This window comes from Trachemys scripta, chromosome 1, assembly GCF_013100865.1.
Source record: "Trachemys scripta elegans isolate TJP31775 chromosome 1, CAS_Tse_1.0, whole genome shotgun sequence".
NCBI classification, from domain to species: Eukaryota; Metazoa; Chordata; order Testudines; family Emydidae; genus Trachemys; species Trachemys scripta.
In genome coordinates, this window is record NC_048298.1 from 198,240,118 (window position 1) to 198,257,028 (window position 16,911).

General features: G+C 41.1%; 1 protein-coding gene across 1 annotated transcript in view; it reads left to right on the top strand.

The window, feature by feature from the left end:
* RPGR (retinitis pigmentosa GTPase regulator) overlaps positions 1-16,911 on the top strand; it is a 109,036-nt gene that overhangs the window by 12,087 nt on the left and 80,038 nt on the right. Inside the window, exons 4-7 of the mRNA XM_034754505.1 lie at positions 3,548-3,640; positions 7,088-7,150; positions 11,466-11,624; positions 12,726-12,875. Coding sequence (XP_034610396.1) covers positions 3,548-3,640; positions 7,088-7,150; positions 11,466-11,624; positions 12,726-12,875 — 465 coding nt within the window. The remainder of the gene's footprint in view (positions 1-3,547; positions 3,641-7,087; positions 7,151-11,465; positions 11,625-12,725; positions 12,876-16,911) is intronic.

Sequence of the window (16,911 nt, forward strand, 5' to 3'; positions counted from 1 at the left end):
GCCACATTTTCTATCTTTCCTAACCAGCGGAATAGCTTGCTTTTGGGCCCTTAATAGTGTCCCTTTGAAAAACTGCCAACTCTCCTCAGTTGTTTTTCCCCTCAGTCTTGATTCCCATGGGACCTTACCTATCAGCTCTCTGAGCTTCCCAAAATCTGCCTTCCTGAAATCCATTGTCTCTATTTTGCTGTTCTCCCTTCTACCCTTCCTTAGAATTGCAAACTCTATGATTTCATGATCACTTTCACCCAGGCTGCCTTCTACTTTCACATTCTCAACGAGTTCCTCCCTATTTGTTAAAATCAAGTCTAGAACAGCTTCCCCCCTAGTAGCTTTTTCAACCTTCTGAAATAAAAAGTTGTCTCCAATGCAGTCCAAGAATTTGTTGGATAGTCTGTGCCCCGCTGTGTTATTTTCCCAACATATATCCGGATAGTTGAAGTCCCCCATCACCACCAAATCTTGGGCTTTGGATGATTTTGTTAGTTGCTTGAAAAAAGCCTCATCCACCTCTTCCACCTGGTTAGGTGGCCTGTAGTAGACTCCTAGCATGACATCTCCCTTGTTTTTTGCCCCTTTAAGCCTAACCCAGAGACTCTCAACACTTCCGTCTCCTATGTCCATCTCTACCTCAGTCCAAGTGTGTACATTTTTAATATATAAGGCAACACCTCCTCCCTTTTTCCCGTCTATCCTTCCTGAGCAAGCTGTACCCATCCACACCAACATTCCAATCATGTGTATTATCCCACCAAGTTTCAGTGATGCCAACAATGTCATAGTTGTATTTATTTATTAGCACTTCCAGTTCTTCCTGCTTATTCCCAATACTTCTCGCATTTGTATATAGGCATCTAAGATACTGGTTTGATCTTGCCTCCCAGTTTTGTCCTGACTCTCCTTTCTCTCTGCCAATATAGCCCACACTCCCTCTCGTTTCCGACCCATCTCCCCGGTCTCCATGTTCCCCACTTACCTGTGGGCTTTGCTCACCTGTCCCCGTCGAACCTAGTTTAAAGCCCTCCTCACTAGGTTAGCCAGTCTGTGCCCGAATAGGGTCTTTCCTCTCCTCGAAACGTGAACGCCATCTCTGCCTAGCAGTCCTTCCTCGAATAGCATCCCGTGGTCTAGGAAGCCAAAGCCCTCCTGGCGACACCATCTTCGCAGCCAGGCATTCACCTCCATGATGCATCTGTCTCTGCCCGGGCCCCTACCTTTGACAGGAAGAATCGAAGAGAATACCACCTGCGCTCCAAACTCCTTCACCGGTACTCCCAGAGCCCTGTAGTCACTCTTGATCCGCTCAGTGTCACACCGCGCAGTATCATTTGTGCCCACATGGATGAGTAGCATGGGGTAGTAGTCAGAGGGCTGGATAATCCTCGACAATGCCTCCGTAACGTCTCGGATACGGGCCCCCGGCAGGCAGCATACCTCCCGAGATGAAATGTCAGGGCGACAGATGGGCGCCTCCGTCCCCCTCAGCAGAGAGTCTCCGACCACCACTACCCTACGTTTCCTATTCGCAGTGGTGGCAGCAGACTCTCCAGCCTTAGGGGTACGAGGCTTCTCCTCCTTTACTGTAGGGAGTGATTCCTTCTTTCCTGTATCAAGAAGAGCATAACGGTTACCTATAACCACGGCAGGAGGGTTCGGAGCAAGGGTGGAGCACTGCCTGCTGCCAGAAGTAACCAGCTGCCAGTGTCCACCCTGAGCCATCTCCTCCTCCACCAGTGGTGTATCAGCAGTCCTGTGTACTGGGACAGCTACCTCAGCTGTCTCCACATGGACACTGTCAAGGAATTGCTCGTGGATACGGATGCTCCTCAACCTAGCCACCTCCTCCTGTAGCTCTCCCACCTGCTGCCTGAGAGATTCCACCTGTGTAAACATACCCTCCCAGCTGCTGTGTAGACATACCCTCGTATACAAGGACCTTTGCTAGAGCAGGTATTGTAATTTACACCTTGCTATGCCAACTTAGCTAAATTTGGTCCATGGTATTACACAAGATCACCATTAAAAAAAATAAATGGTATAAGTGCTGAGCAAACAGTCAAATGCAGCTGTTTGATCTTCATATGTGTCTGAAAAAGATGTTAGGTTTTTCAAATTGTTGATCTGCTACTCTTCTACCCTCAATCTCTGGATCTCCTGTGTGAAATCACTTGTGTATGTGTAATGACTGAGCCCATAGAGTTCATCAAAAACTCAGTATCTACTAATTTCTTGAAAAATGTGATTCTGGCATTCCTCCTTAGCTAAGTTTTGTAGTACAGCTTTTACATTGTAGGATTACAGAACTGTCTGAATGTATGAGGTTTTTCATGTGTCCTTTTGGTAAATATTTACATCCAGATGCTAAATCTAACAAGGAACAAGGCATACGGCAGACACATGTTCAAGAAGAAAACCCACACAATATGTGGCCATATTTATAGAAGTTAAATACAGACAATGTTCTGCAGAAGTTTAAATTTGGAAAATCCGTCCCACAGGCCTAATTGTGCACATACATCTGTAGAAATCACAGGGAAAATTTTGACACACACAGAAAACCAAACCCAAACAAAACAAACAACCCTCCATCCCCAAACAACCTCTTCCGGTGCTTTAATAGGGCCAAAATCTGGACATTGTATAAAATATACAAAATGCAGGCATGTAAATATGGAAGAAGTATATGCACCCTATTCTGACTTTCATCAGTCACTTGCACAGATAATTCTAGATAGGAAAATGAGTAATCTGGTTGTTAATGTGTCCATACTGTTGCTGTGTAAATAGATGCAGAGAGACCATGTTTCCTGATCCATAGGTCCTGTCCAGGAATACTTCTCCATTTTGTGTCATGGAGGTTCTGTGGAACAGCCTATCAATAGTGTATATAGGGGAAGCCATAACTGGAATAAACAACTTCTGCCGTATGTGCCCTCTTCTGAGTGCAGGTTTTCTGGCAGATCTCTGTGTACAGTGCCCTGTTAAAAATTTGGCTGATATTACTGAAGAGATCTGCCAAAAAAAAAAAAAAAAAAAAATCATCAAAAGTGTAGAATATGGCCTCAAGAATGTATTCACAACTGCCAATTTGTCTCAATTGTTCACATCCTAAAAAGTGTCTGAGACTGTTTTGTTATGGATGACAAAGTAAACTGTTATGGATAACAAAGCAAACTGTTTTGTTATGGAGAAGGCTGTTTTTTTGGGGTTTTTTTTTTTTTTTAAGCCATTCTCACTACTAACCGTGGCTGACCAACTACAGAGCAAGCCTGCGATGTTAATTTGTAGAAAAAATTCAATTCCATCCATGTGTATTGTAATTGACTATATTTTTGAAAATAGTCTGTTAGTTAAATATTAAATAGTGTTAAACAATTTCATTGTAAAATAAAGAATATTTAACTTCTCTCATTTTCCTTATAAAAAGCTTTAATAATTAATGTATTGTATGCCATGAGTTGATGGCTATCCTTAATTATGGTTTGCTCTAAAGTTGCTGTGTATTCAAAGACTTTTATGCGTTCCCACTGATGTCTTTATTTTGCAGGAAATGGTAAACTTTACATGTTTGGCAGCAATAACTGGGGCCAGTTAGGACTAGGAACAAAGAATACTATCAACAAGCCAACTTGTGTAAAAGGTTTGTCTTATTTTCTTCTTTGGCTTTTTGATAGATGTCTTGAATGAAAAAGTGATTTATAGTATCAATTTCCAAATTAAATACAAGGTCCCTATTTGATCTTCTGTCACCTCACAATTCTAGGTCTTGTGGAGTTTGAGGACTACTCAAGACTCACAGAATCCAATCTTTTTGGATACCCATTAAGAATTCCCATTCAGTGTCATCTCTGTTTCTGTCCAACTTCATTCCATATGCAGGGAAGTTATTGGACTGTTGATCTCTGAAGTGCTGTTTTGTGCTTAGACACCAAGAGAAAGTATCCTTATATGTATGCATGGTTGTTGTAGCCATGTTGGTCCCAAGATATTAGAGGGACAAGGCGAGTGAGGTAATATTTTTCATGGGACCAACTTCTGTTGGTGAGAGAGGCAAGCTTTTGACCTTACACAGAGCTCTTAGTCAGGTCTGAAGTTGGTCCAATAAAATATATTACCTCACCCACGTTGTATCTCTAATATCATTATGTGTAACCTTATGCCAATGCAACCCCTGGCAGAGAGACCGTCTCACTATCCGTCCTACTACTTTTTGAGCAAATATTAGAAATACCTGAAGGTGTTCCAAAAAAGCAGAGCCATTAATGGATTCACCCACATCCACTACACACATTATTAATTAAAGAAGGAATGAAATAGTACAGATTATGGAATCTCCATTACAAACTCTTACAGTTTCTCCCAGCCAGCTCTACCTTCTCTAACAAATCAATAATTCTTTCCCCATCAAAAAATTTATTCTCTCAGTTCACCCCATTATTATCAGTACATCATTCTCAACCATCAAATGAATTAACTCCCTTCCTCTCTGTCATCAGATTTGTTCAGTTGCCCATCATCAAATACAAATTATTCAGCCTGTTCAAACCCTTTCCATCAAGGAATCAATTAATTCTGCCCCAAACATCTTTCCAGAGCCTTTTGCTGCTTCTGTCCTCTCCTTCTACCTGTTTTTGGCTGACGACAGAGGGGGGAGCAGGATCACTGGGAGCTTCACCTCCTCGGTCCACAGCCATGTGAGGATACGCGGTTGATTCTTGCCTCGGCTACAATAGAGTGGGAGCTCTCCCTTTGCTTCTGCTCTCAGACTATGGCAGGCAATGGAGAGAGTGAGGAGATCCCAGAACAGAGCTCCTTCTTTCAGGAAGCGGGGAGGGCTGGGAGTAGGGCTGGACAGGAAAGCTTTTTCACTCTCCTTGGTACTGGCCAGCTGTGGAAAGGACAGATGGTGACTCCAAGCTGGTGATAGTTGGCTGTGGAATGGGATGGCAGCAATTCCCTGCTCAAGTCCTGCTTGGGGCTAATTAGCAGTAGTAGCATGTTGCTGTTGCAATCCCTTCTTGGGCTTGCCCAGGAGCAGATGATCGTTGCGGGGCAGTGAGGGTAAACTCTATCAGTAATGCCAAAACTGCCAGCTATGTTATGCATCATGCATCTGATGAAGTGGGTTCTATCCCACAAAAGCTTATGCTCAAATAAATGTGTTAGTCTCTAAGGTGCCACAAGGACTCCTCGTTGTTTTAGCTATGTTACAGGCACTGTGTAGCAGGGCTGATATACTGTGAGGTGCCATACACCTGGTTGCCATGGGGATACTCCTGGCCTTACAGGCTATAGATGGCACACAGCAGAGGGAGGAGGTACATATGGGGAGAATGCAGGCTTCTCAAGAGCTAATTCAGATAATCGCCATACCTAAAAGAGGCAGAATGTAGGGTTCTCTGCATATGCTCTGTGATCCCACAGTACTTCCATTTTTTTCCAGGTGCAGCAGCAAGTAAAAGGGCTCGGAAGAGCATGGCAATTTCTGAGTACAGTAGAACCTCAGAGTTACGTGCACCTCGGGAATGGAGGTTGTTTGTAACTCTGAAATGTTCATAATTCTGAACAAAACATTATGATCTTTCAAAATTTTACAAGTGAACATTGACTTAATACAGCTTTGAAACTTTACTAGGCAGATGAAAATGCTGCTTTCCCTTTTTTATTAGTAGTTTATGTTGAACACAGTACTGTACTGTATTTGCATTTTTTTTGGTCTCTGCTGCTGCCTGATTGTGTACTCCCAGTTCAAAATGAAGTGGTGTGGTTGACTGGTCAGTTTGTAACTCTGGTGTTTGTAACTCTGAGGTTCTACTGTATGGTGTTGGTGGGTGTTGGGCAGGATGGAAAAGGGGTCAGAACAGGGAGGATTTGTGTTTGTGTGGGACAGTTCTAAGCCTGGGTGGCTGGTGGGAGAGGGTTCTGAGTTGAGGGGGTAAGTCTGAGCTGTGGAGTGACTGAGTAGGAAGTGGAAGGGCTGTCAGTCTGGCAGGATGGGGATGTTTTGGAGCTGGTGGAGGTTGGTTTGTGGGGAGCTTGAGAAGGGTCTGAAAAAGGAGAGAGATGCCCTAGGTTGGCAGCATTGAGGGCTGGTGGAAATCAAATCAGTTCGTGAATGAGTATGGGTGTATTGCTAGTGGATGTGGTAGAGAGAAACAGTAAGAAGGATAGTAGGGTAAGTGATAAATAGATTGTAGGGACAGAAATTGGGAAGTAGAAAGAAGGTGAGAGGTCACATAGGGATAAATATTTTTCTCTCTTTCTGAAATGGGGAGGAGTTACTAAAGGAGAGTGGGTGCCCCTTTTTCTTTCCTCTTTTCTACCAAAACACTTCCCCATGACAAGCCCCTTCCCCCACACAGGGTCCAGTTTTTCACTTCAAAAGCACTAGGGAGGGATAGAGGAGGAATGCGGGTGTGCGCACGTAGATGGTGGTGGGTGTAGAGGGAGGTAGCTACCTGAAGCCACACTGCTTATTCTGGGCACTAGCCCACAGTATGCTTGCTACTAACAGCTGGTGATTACACTGATTAATGTGACCAGTTGAGAGGGTGATGTAGAACGTGACAGCCAGGGGGAGAGAAGAACAATAGAGAATTAATATGTGGGGGTGAAAAGGTAGGGTAGTAGGAGGCAACAGAATTGGATGATTATAAGGACACAAAATGGCAGGAGAAGGAAAATAGTGGGTTAGTAACGTCATTTAAGTACTGAAAATTTGGAGCAAGTGCCACCCATATCGTCACCAGTTCAACTTACTGCAGTCTACTGAGGGTTACCTTACCATGGTAAGATGTGGTATCTGGTTGACTGTGGTATATTAGCGCTCATGCAGCTAATATGAATGACAGCTACAAACATTTGGGGAATCTTTCTATTTTTGTTTACCCAGGGGTGATTTTGATTGACACATTCTTATGAAATAAAGAGAAACGTTAGGTTAGAGTGTTCAGTTTGTATTGTAACTTTACCTCCTGTTGGTAAAAATATGAAAAGAGCAGATGGCTATATGCAGATTGCAAAGTGTTGTTTAATAAATGTAACTATTAACTTGTTTGTAAACTCATTCTCTGACTTTAATTTATAGCTTTAAAACCAGAAAAAGTTAAACTTGCTGCTTGCGGGAGAAACCACACTTTAGTTTACACAGGTATGTAATCTACATTATTTACATACTAGGGAAATATTTAAGGCAAAATTCTGCCCTTGGTTTCATGCATAGTTCTAATTCTATAATGGGAGCCCCCTATGAGCATCTAGGGGGAAAATGTGGCAGTGAAAATTCAACCACTTGTCATGCATTCTGTGCTCTGAATTCCTGAAATAGCTTTTCCATGCCATGGTGTTTATATAGGAATTTGCAAACAATAGCCAGCTTGAAGAATTTCCTCCTGCCCGATTTTGATGTGAGGGTAACACTTTTGTATAACTTCAGAAAAGGTCTGGATATACAGCACATAACCTTTAGAACCCTCTTCTAGAATTCCTAAAAGGCAATATGCTCTGTCTCCCTCTCTTGGGTTTGAGAAATTGGTTTGCTAAGCTTTAGAAGTTGGCACTTTCATTTTACAGAGATAATATGCAAGGATTGATATGTTTTTAAAATTTGTAGAAAGGAACTGCCCTCTATATGGCACCAATCTTTGGAGCCTACAGTGATATGAAGAGAGTGGTTGATTTACTAAGGTTTTAATACATGTGTGAACTCAGGCTATAGTAAATTATTCTTACAATATAACAGAACACTTTAATAAGGATTGACTATATCAAATTGAACAAAGTACAGATTTACAACTTGAAACAGGTATTGTGGCTGGATAATTTTTATGACCACCATTAACATTTGTCGTTATGCACGTTAAAATAACATTAAGGGTAATTAAAATTCATGGTTCAGGCACAAGCTAATTAACCCTGGGTTAAGAAAGAAATTCTTTCCCCTACCCTTTTTATGGTGGTGTACACCTGGAAGCATCTATTTATCTATCTTGGGTACTTATATGGTCCCATCACCATAGTATCTGAGTAACGCACAAACTTTAATGTATTTATCTATCACAGCACCCCTGTGAGATAGGGAAGTGCTGTTATCTCCGTTTGACATCTGGGGAATTGAGACACTGAGAGGCTAAGTGACTTGCCCAAGGTGTCACAGGAAGTTGTGGTAGAGCAGGGAATTGAACCTATGCCTCAAGTCCTAGCCTAGTGCCCTAACCACTAGACCATCCTCCCTCTTTTGGAACTTCTTTGCCTTCTTCTGAAGTATAAGGTGCTGTTGACGTCCAGTGGGAAGATACTGAACTAGATGGACTATTGGTTCAGACTGGTATGACAGATCCTATATACTATAACTGTTTTGAGATGTATTTGAAAGAAATGAGAACTGAAATCTAAAACCTTTTTGTTACAATTATCATTTGATAAAGTCTTAGAACATGTACAGTAATAGTGTACATGAGATTTTGTTTTTTTGAAATTTTACAATATAGAAAAAATTTGCAACACTAGAAGTACGATACATACTGTAGCTACAATGACTATAGTAATTGATTAAAAGTGCAGTGTACGAGCTAAGTATTATTAAAGCAAGGATATATGTATACAGTATTTTTTCCAAGGTAGTGGTGTAATGAGAGATGGAACCTTTTACCTCTAGGTTACTTCCCCACCTCCTTCAGACCCACCTTCAAGATTCTCTTCTGCTGTGATGCTTACCAGAAATCAGCCAGATTGGCTAAGTCAGAAACAAAATCAATGGGACTTATGTTCCTAAGACACTTGGGTGCTTTTGAAAATCCCACGTATGCGTACCTAAATATGGGTTTAGGAACCTAACATTAAGGTCCAGATTTTTAAGAATTTTGGTCTCTGAATGCATAACAATTCATAATAACAAAAGCAAAAGCAAAAGCCTCGCAAACCCCATCACCTATTACTTTTAAATGATTCAGATCCAGGGTAAAGCAATTAAAGAAAACACTTATTTAAAAAAAAATAATAAATTGGATTGAATATTTGTACAACTAATTTGAAAAATTGTGCTATTGTAATTTACATTAACATTTATAATGAACTAAATTAAGCTTTTTAAACAAAATCCCACTACAAGTGGGCTCTCATTTGAATTTTCAAAACTGCTATACACACACACACACACACACACACACAAACCCTGACAAAAATTTGAAAAGGCTTTGATCCTGCAAATCCTTAAGTGGGTATATTACTTTGCTTTATGAATGGTCCCACTGACTTCAGTTGGACTACTCATATACTTAAAGTTAAGCACAGGCATAAACGTTGCAACATCAGGGGCTAAAACTGTATTTTTAATAACTTGTCTTAGTGGCATAAAATCTTTGTCACTTCAAGACAAAATTGCTACATTGTTAACCCTGGCACAAGTTATTTAGTCTTTCAGTACATTAACGGTGTTATTGTGAACTGTTATGTGCACAGAGATCAAAATTCTTAAAAAGTAGGAACCTAGTATTACATGTAGGCACACATGTGTGGGATTTTCTAAAGCACCAAAGTGCCTTAGGAGCTCAAGTCATGTTGACTTCAAACAGCAAACCCCGATGGATGAGTACAGCCTGGTAAAACATTTCAGCTGTCTTGTCTTGAGGAGGTTCAACATATTGGAAGAGGGTGTCTGGAAATATAGCCTGGGCTATCTGCTTGTCGATTCTGTGGTGTTCTTCCACTAAAAGTGTTAGTGAGGCCCTGGGCTAAACTCTTTCATCACAGATGAGCATTTTAAATATTAAACTCTTTAGTAGAAGAAATATAAAATCTGAAATTATTTTAATTAGGAAGCTAAAGAAACAAGTACAAAACATCAGCTTTGCCAATTTAAAACTGGATTGAGAAAAAAAAATACAGAGCTAGCAACAAATGAATAAAAATCTGATTGAAATAATAGTACCTAGGTCTTATAGCACTTTTCATCAGTAGATGTCAAAGCACTTTAGAAGGAGGTCAGTATAAAAAAAAATTAAGAATGATTTAACTAAAAAGATTTTTAAATTAAGATATTATTTTTATCTACCCTGTTCAAAACCATCAAGCTATGTACATAACTAATTAGGCGATTTTAATATTGTTACCCTGGCCATGCCTCCCCATTTGCCTCCAGTTTTCTCACACTTGCTTATTATGTTTTGTTTTAAAGTAGCTTGTAAACTATTGAGGCAAAGAAGGTGTCTTTCTATGTGTGCACATAGTACCTACTACAATGGGCCCCCAAGACTGGAGTGTTTTGTTGTTATCACAATGTAAATTAATAAGAAACCAGTCATACAACTTAATTCATTAACTAAATAGCATATATTTTGATAGCATATATTTCCCCAGTTATTTGTAAATGCACTGACCAGTAGTCCATGGCTGTATACCAAGTGATATGTTAAACATCTTTGTAATGCTGCTCCTATATACAAACATAATTTTATTACATTTTAAAATCCAATAAAAATTGCTTAGGTGAAGTTCAGCTGTAAGTAGAGTCCAACATAAAGCCTGTGCACCACTTAAGCCCTTGAAATAGAGTTTATCTGGGACTTAAGGGTGGCAAAGGTCTTGAATAGCTCTCTGCATAAAGCTGAATTTTACTTGTAGTGATTCGTAGTCTTCAGAGGAACTTGGCCCTCTGCAAAATTAGGGTAAAAAAATGTATCTTGTATTACTCAGTTGGAATATTCCTTGGGATTCTTGTGTAACACCTGAGTTACTTTCATATACTTTGTAACGTCTGAGTTTTTCCGTTTTTTTTCAGAGCAGATTAGATTCTCCTGATATCCTTACTGTGTTTTACATTTTTAATGTAGTGTGTCTTGAGGGAGAACTAAATTATAAATAATCTTTTTTTTTTTTTTAACCTTTATGTACAAGCAACAGTCCAACTGGAAAATGTAAAACTTTTTATGTACATATGTGATAGAGAAACAAAATCTGATGTACCAGAATTGAAGAAAACAATCAGTGACAAACTTCACCCTAATTTTAGCTAGTTACCAAAAGGCTCTTTTTTTTAGTTTTCCATTCATCTATAAGTTGCCTTTGGTAACCTGGACTTTCCAGCTATTACTCAGCCTGCAGACATTTTTAAGTCAAGGCTCTTCGAAGGTGATTTTATGTCTCTTGAGCTTTAAAAGAACTAGAGAGTATGTAGAGTTCCTTCACTTTTGACATCTGTCCCCAAGCTGAGGGAAAACCCAGCCTTCTCTGGATGCATGTGTATTCTAAAATGGAAAGGAAGACTGTTAGAACTTCCCCGTCCAAAAGTGCCCAGGAAAGCTTCCTCGGGACATACAGCAGCAACTCATAATATCAGTGTTAAAATATTTTAGGACAGCTTAGCACAGCTTTTTTTGCTATACTTTTTCTGTAGGAAGAAATGGAGCTCAAACTTTCTGATTTGCTGTCACTTACTCTACATATTACATGTGCTTTTCTATGTGCAGAACGAGGACATGTATATGCTGCTGGAGGTAACAGTGAAGGGCAGTTGGGATTAGGTGACACAGAGGAAAGAAGCACGTTTCATCTAATTAGTTTTTTTACCAACCAGTACAAGATCAAACAGCTGGCAGCTGGATCTTACACATCAGCAGCACTAACCGGTGAGAGCAACAGCTAATAACAAATGCCTATACCGTGAAAAGGTAAAAAAACATGTTAACAACATAGTTTATCCTTTGACAGCCCCATTGACCCTGACGGAAGCCTTACACCATGATCATTTGCTTTTCAAAAGCAGTAATTAGCAGTGGAGACTTGATAAGTCTGTGTGGTGGTAGAAAGGCTTTCAGCGATCTGATGCTAGGCCCCTTTCCTCCCTTTGCAACCTCATTCATATCTCTTACACAAATCCTACCTTATAGCAGCCAGTAAGAGGTGTGCTAGGCTATTTTCCTTTCTACCAATGGCTAAGGCTCTCCTCGGATTTGCGAAGCGGCCCTGTGCAGTTTTAGTTCCAAATACTGCCCACCCTGCAGCTAGAGAGGTTTTATGCAGAGCTAGCTTCCCACAACTTGGCGTTGCTGTACAGAGAAGGCTGGATGGTGGCTGAAGATTATTGTATCGTTCCTTTGCCTCAGCCACTCCTTATTGCTGACATGGGTCTCTGTGCAGATGAGACTGTGTCTGAGACAAATAGGAGAACAGCTACTCTAGTCAGCATGAGGGAGACCGAATGAAGTTGGGGTGAGAGGGAGAGGAGAAGAAGAGAATCAGTGGGGTGAGTGGAAAAGCTGGGATAGAGAATCAATTTGGAGGAAGGAGAAATGGGAATCCTATTGAGGAAGCAAGTGGAGACATGCCATCCTGAAGTTAACATCCATAACATTCCCCAGAATGTGTACACAGACCACCAGCACCTTGGGAGTCTGACATCCTCCAGTCGTATTGCTTACTGGAGAAACATGTCTGGAAATAAATATTAAATGTTGCCATCTCTGGTCTTATACTACCTGGTCACTAAATATTCCATGGCACATTTCAGAAGATTGTGAGGGATGGGATGCCATGGTATCCCTGGCCCCATGCTTTGCTATGTTTGGAGTGCCGGTTGATAGCTGTCCTCATCCTTCAGCAATGGCTATGTTTTAGCAGTGTCATATAGAGTGTGTGAACTGCCTCTGGATGGAAGCCACAAGTAAATGTAAATATTATTGTTAGCCCAGCTTTGGTTTTAAATCTGACTTTCTGCCATTTTATTTTAGAGGATGGACAGCTTTTCGTGTGGGGTGACAATTCTGAAGGTCAGATTGGCCTGGCTGGTGAAGCCAGTGTGTGTGTACCTTGGCAAGTGGATGTTGGAAAGCCTGTTTCCTGGGTCTCCTGTGGATATTACCATTCTGCTTTGGTAACAAGTAAGATGATATACTGTGTAATAGAGCTAACTAAACCAATGGGCCTCAAATTGTGGTCCTTATTTTCATCTGCTTAATTGCATTAAAAATAGCTAAGGACACGTTAATATATGCCATGGGTACATTATATGATCACAAATACAAAGGGAAATGGTCTGTACACTTCTGAATTAGAGGTAAGTCTCGCAGGAACAATCTTGCTAAAATTTGCTCCATGCTATGAAATGATTTGGGAAACTGATGTATTCTGTTCCATGATTCTTTATTGTAACTGAATTAATACTATAATGGGAAAACAAATTACAATGAGGGTTAGTGTGTGGACAGTGTTATGGAAAAGGGCATAATGCTGACTGAATGTCTTATCACACTGATTGTATTTTAGTGAGACATATGACAAATACCTTAGAATCATTGAATATCAGGGTTGGAAGGGACCTCAGGAGGTCATCTAGTCCAACCCCCTGCTCAAAGCAGGACCAATCCCCAGACAGATTTTTGCCCCAGATCCCTATATGGCCCCCTCAAGAACTGAACTCACAACCCTGGGTTTAGCAGGCCAATGCTCAAACCACTGAGCTATCCCCTTAGATGAATTCGATTTCTATTTTGTTCAATAATCCAGCATCTCTGAGACTATTCATATTTGCTCATGTGTACTGACCCTCTTCTCTTCTGCCTTTCCCTCCCTTCTCCAAAAAATGCAAATCTCGAATAGGCGCCTATCACATTTTTCAGGAAAATGCATCTTTCCTGCTAATTCGCTGCCTTAATTGTCAAGGTTTGATGCTATAAATTTGAATTTCTGGGGCAAACTGAACATATGCTGTATAAATGTCTTCAGGGAATGAGTGCTATGTATTGCTGTTTACAGCTGTACAATAAAAAAAAAGTTAAATATTTTTAGAAAGCATGCTGAAAATAGACATCTGGAATTTTGTCAAAGCAGCATCAAAAGATTTAACGGGGAGCATAATGTATCAAAAGCAATAATCCACCCATGAAAACACATAAGCTTGCAGAGAATTATGAAGATATGTGCAGCTCAAAGGAGGCAAAGAAGGGAGGAATCTGCAAAGACTGTTAAGATCTGTGTTTCCTTCAGGGAAATAATGACAGTTAATATACTGATAATTTTTACTGTGCAGGATTTGGGTTAGGAGGCACTCTGACATTTGTATAGCTCATTTCCCCTCTCCTCTCCCCTCCCCAAAATCACATTGCCTGATTTGATTGAATTAAAGTGAAAATGATATTAAAGGCATGGACAACTATTTATTCTCTCATATGTGTGGACCCCAAATAATACAAAGTCTTTAATCTTATCTCAGTCCCAATAGAGTACTAAAGACTTCAATAGATCATTAATTTTGGATTACAGACCTTTTAACAGGCATCCAGAAACTACATCTGGTGCTTTACTCAACCTGCTTGATAAATGACAGATTTCTACAGATAACATCTGTGTGGATCCCTGAGAGTATGCCACAAACAGTGACTATAAAGTATACGTAGTAGGGTGTTTTGCCTATAGTATGCAACTTTGTATTAATGATGCTTTCTTAAAATAAATAAGTTAAATGCTTATGATTGACCAAGAAGTTTAGCAGCCATTAAATATTCTTCAGCTTCCAAGCACCACAATCTACAAATAGATGTGTATGTCAAAACCCCCCAGCTCTTCCGGGGCATAGCGAGAAGGTAGTATACTAAATACTTGATGAACCAAATGGTTTTTGATAGCTTACTATGATATGCAGCCAAAAATTGAGTTGCTAATTTGGCCACAGTAGAATTTAGTAGAACTATAATCCAAATTTTTTAGCCCTGTGACAATTTAACCCAGGAGAGAGGTTTGAGAGATACTTGCACATACTTAATAGTCCTAGCTGTCAGACTTGATAGACTTTCTCAGCATGGCAGTACTAGATCAAGGTGTTGGGCCCATGGAAAAATATTTAACTTTTTTTTTTTTTTTTGGTAAGTGTTTTAGCAGTCAGATATCTGAAGAGGGATATAGTGTATCTGGTGTCAAAGAAGGTTCATGTTAACTTAATGGATTAAATTCTACCATGTGGGTAAGTGGGGCCCTACTGAAGCCAAGAAGAGCTTTGTGCACATTTGTGAGAGCAGAATATGGCCAAAAGTGTATAATAATAAATCTTTTGAGCCTTGGTCTAGCCACTACCACTGATAGGTCTTCTCCATATGCAGATCAGGCAGAAAGATGGCCAGTTACTTTCTTTGTAGTCTTTGGATCATTGGCTGCTCTCCTTTTCTCCCACTCTCAATTTTTTCTCTTGTTTCACTGAGGAGAAGCAGCAAAGATAGCTTTTGGCTTTTAGTCCTATTTGGACTTTTTCTGTAGTGTGTTTGCCGGCTTTTCTTTTTCTTTCTTTCTGCCCTTTCAGCGGTAGGACTAAAATTTATGTATATTTTTGTGATTACACTGTTCAGGGTCATATCTATTGGGTTCTCTTGCAAAATCTATAACCAAGGAGGTGCTTCTGGGAATAGATGTAAGACATGGCTTACCTCTGCAATGCAGATACCCCCTCTGAACAAGAATGGGCTGAGGGGAATGGTGTGCCTGCCCACTACCCTGGTCCCACATGCAGAAATGGATCCTCTATGTCAAAGGAGAATTTGAATGATGTTTTGGATTAGAACTCCCCTTGTGCTTTTCCCTTGCCAGAAGCAGGTAAGATAGACTTTCAAGCCCCCACGATGGCATCCTCGCTAAATGATTCTTTGATTGACATAGGTAGAAACCTTTGGAGAAGCCCCTCTAAAGAGTGCTTTGCAGGTTCCCATGGGTCCCTTTCATGTGTGTTCCTTATTTTCATGGAACTGTTTTCAGCCAAGCTTGGAAGCCCGCACTTCACCAAGCTCCTTCATAGACCTCTGCTGTGTGAGAGGTGCTATTATTTGATCCAGAGGTACAGCCTTCAGAATCACTTAGGAAAGGAATGTTCAAGTCATGTCACGTATCCCGTAAAGTTGTGCCAATAGTGGAAGTAGAAGTGGAGACTGTGCTCTCTTCTCGAATGATTCCAAAAAGGAAAAGAGTATTCTTAACTGCAAATGATACAGGAGATAAATTCCTGAAGGGAGTCCCCAGGTACATCCCTGGCTAGGTCCATGAGCACTATGTTGGCTACAGAAATATAGGAAGCCTGACTGTTATTGCGCTCTCTCTCCCTGTCCCTGCCCCATGAATGTCTCTGTAGCAGCATGCACCAAATTGTTCTCTGTTCCATTAGGGCCACTAACTTCCCAAAAGTCCCCCCCCCCCCCCCCCCCAGTTATTATCCGAATGTTGGAAGTTGAGAAGTTTTGACCAGCTCTGTTTGGACAAAAATATAGAAGGGTCATTAGTATGTAGACTGCCTCCTCTACTTCCAGACCACGCATGGAATGGCTCTCCGCACAAGAATATTTCCTGTGTAGAAGCTCAGCTTCCCAAAGAATTCTGAAACTTCACTAATAATTTTCTGGTTGCTCTTGGGCACTTAGGGTTTGCTTATGCTCACAGCAAATGTTGGTTCCTCTGTCATAATGCAAGAGACCTCTCTAGCCACATCAGTGGTCAGTAAGAGCCTTAGCATGTACCCCATGGTCCATCCTTTCCAAATACACTTTCAGATATTGCGTTCCTTTCCTTCTAGCTATTTCAGCTGACTTGGGCTGCAATAAATGCTTCAGCTCCTCTGGATCACCATGTGTGGAATCCTGGGGCTACTGGATCTGTAAACACAATTCCTATGTTGTCTTCCCTGGCCTATCTTCCTGGTGCCTATTGTCTATTGGCTTATGTGGGTTGGCATGAAGATCCCCCCCCTCCTAGGGTTACCATATTTCAACAAGCAAAAAAGAGGATGGGAGGAGCCCCGCCCTAGCCCCGCCCCTGCCCCTCCCACTTCCCGCCCCCCCAGAACCCCCAACCCTCCCCCCCGTTCCTTGTCCCCTGACTGCCCCCTCCTGGGACCCCTGCCCCTAACTGCCCCCCAGGACTCCACTCCCTATCTAAGCCTCC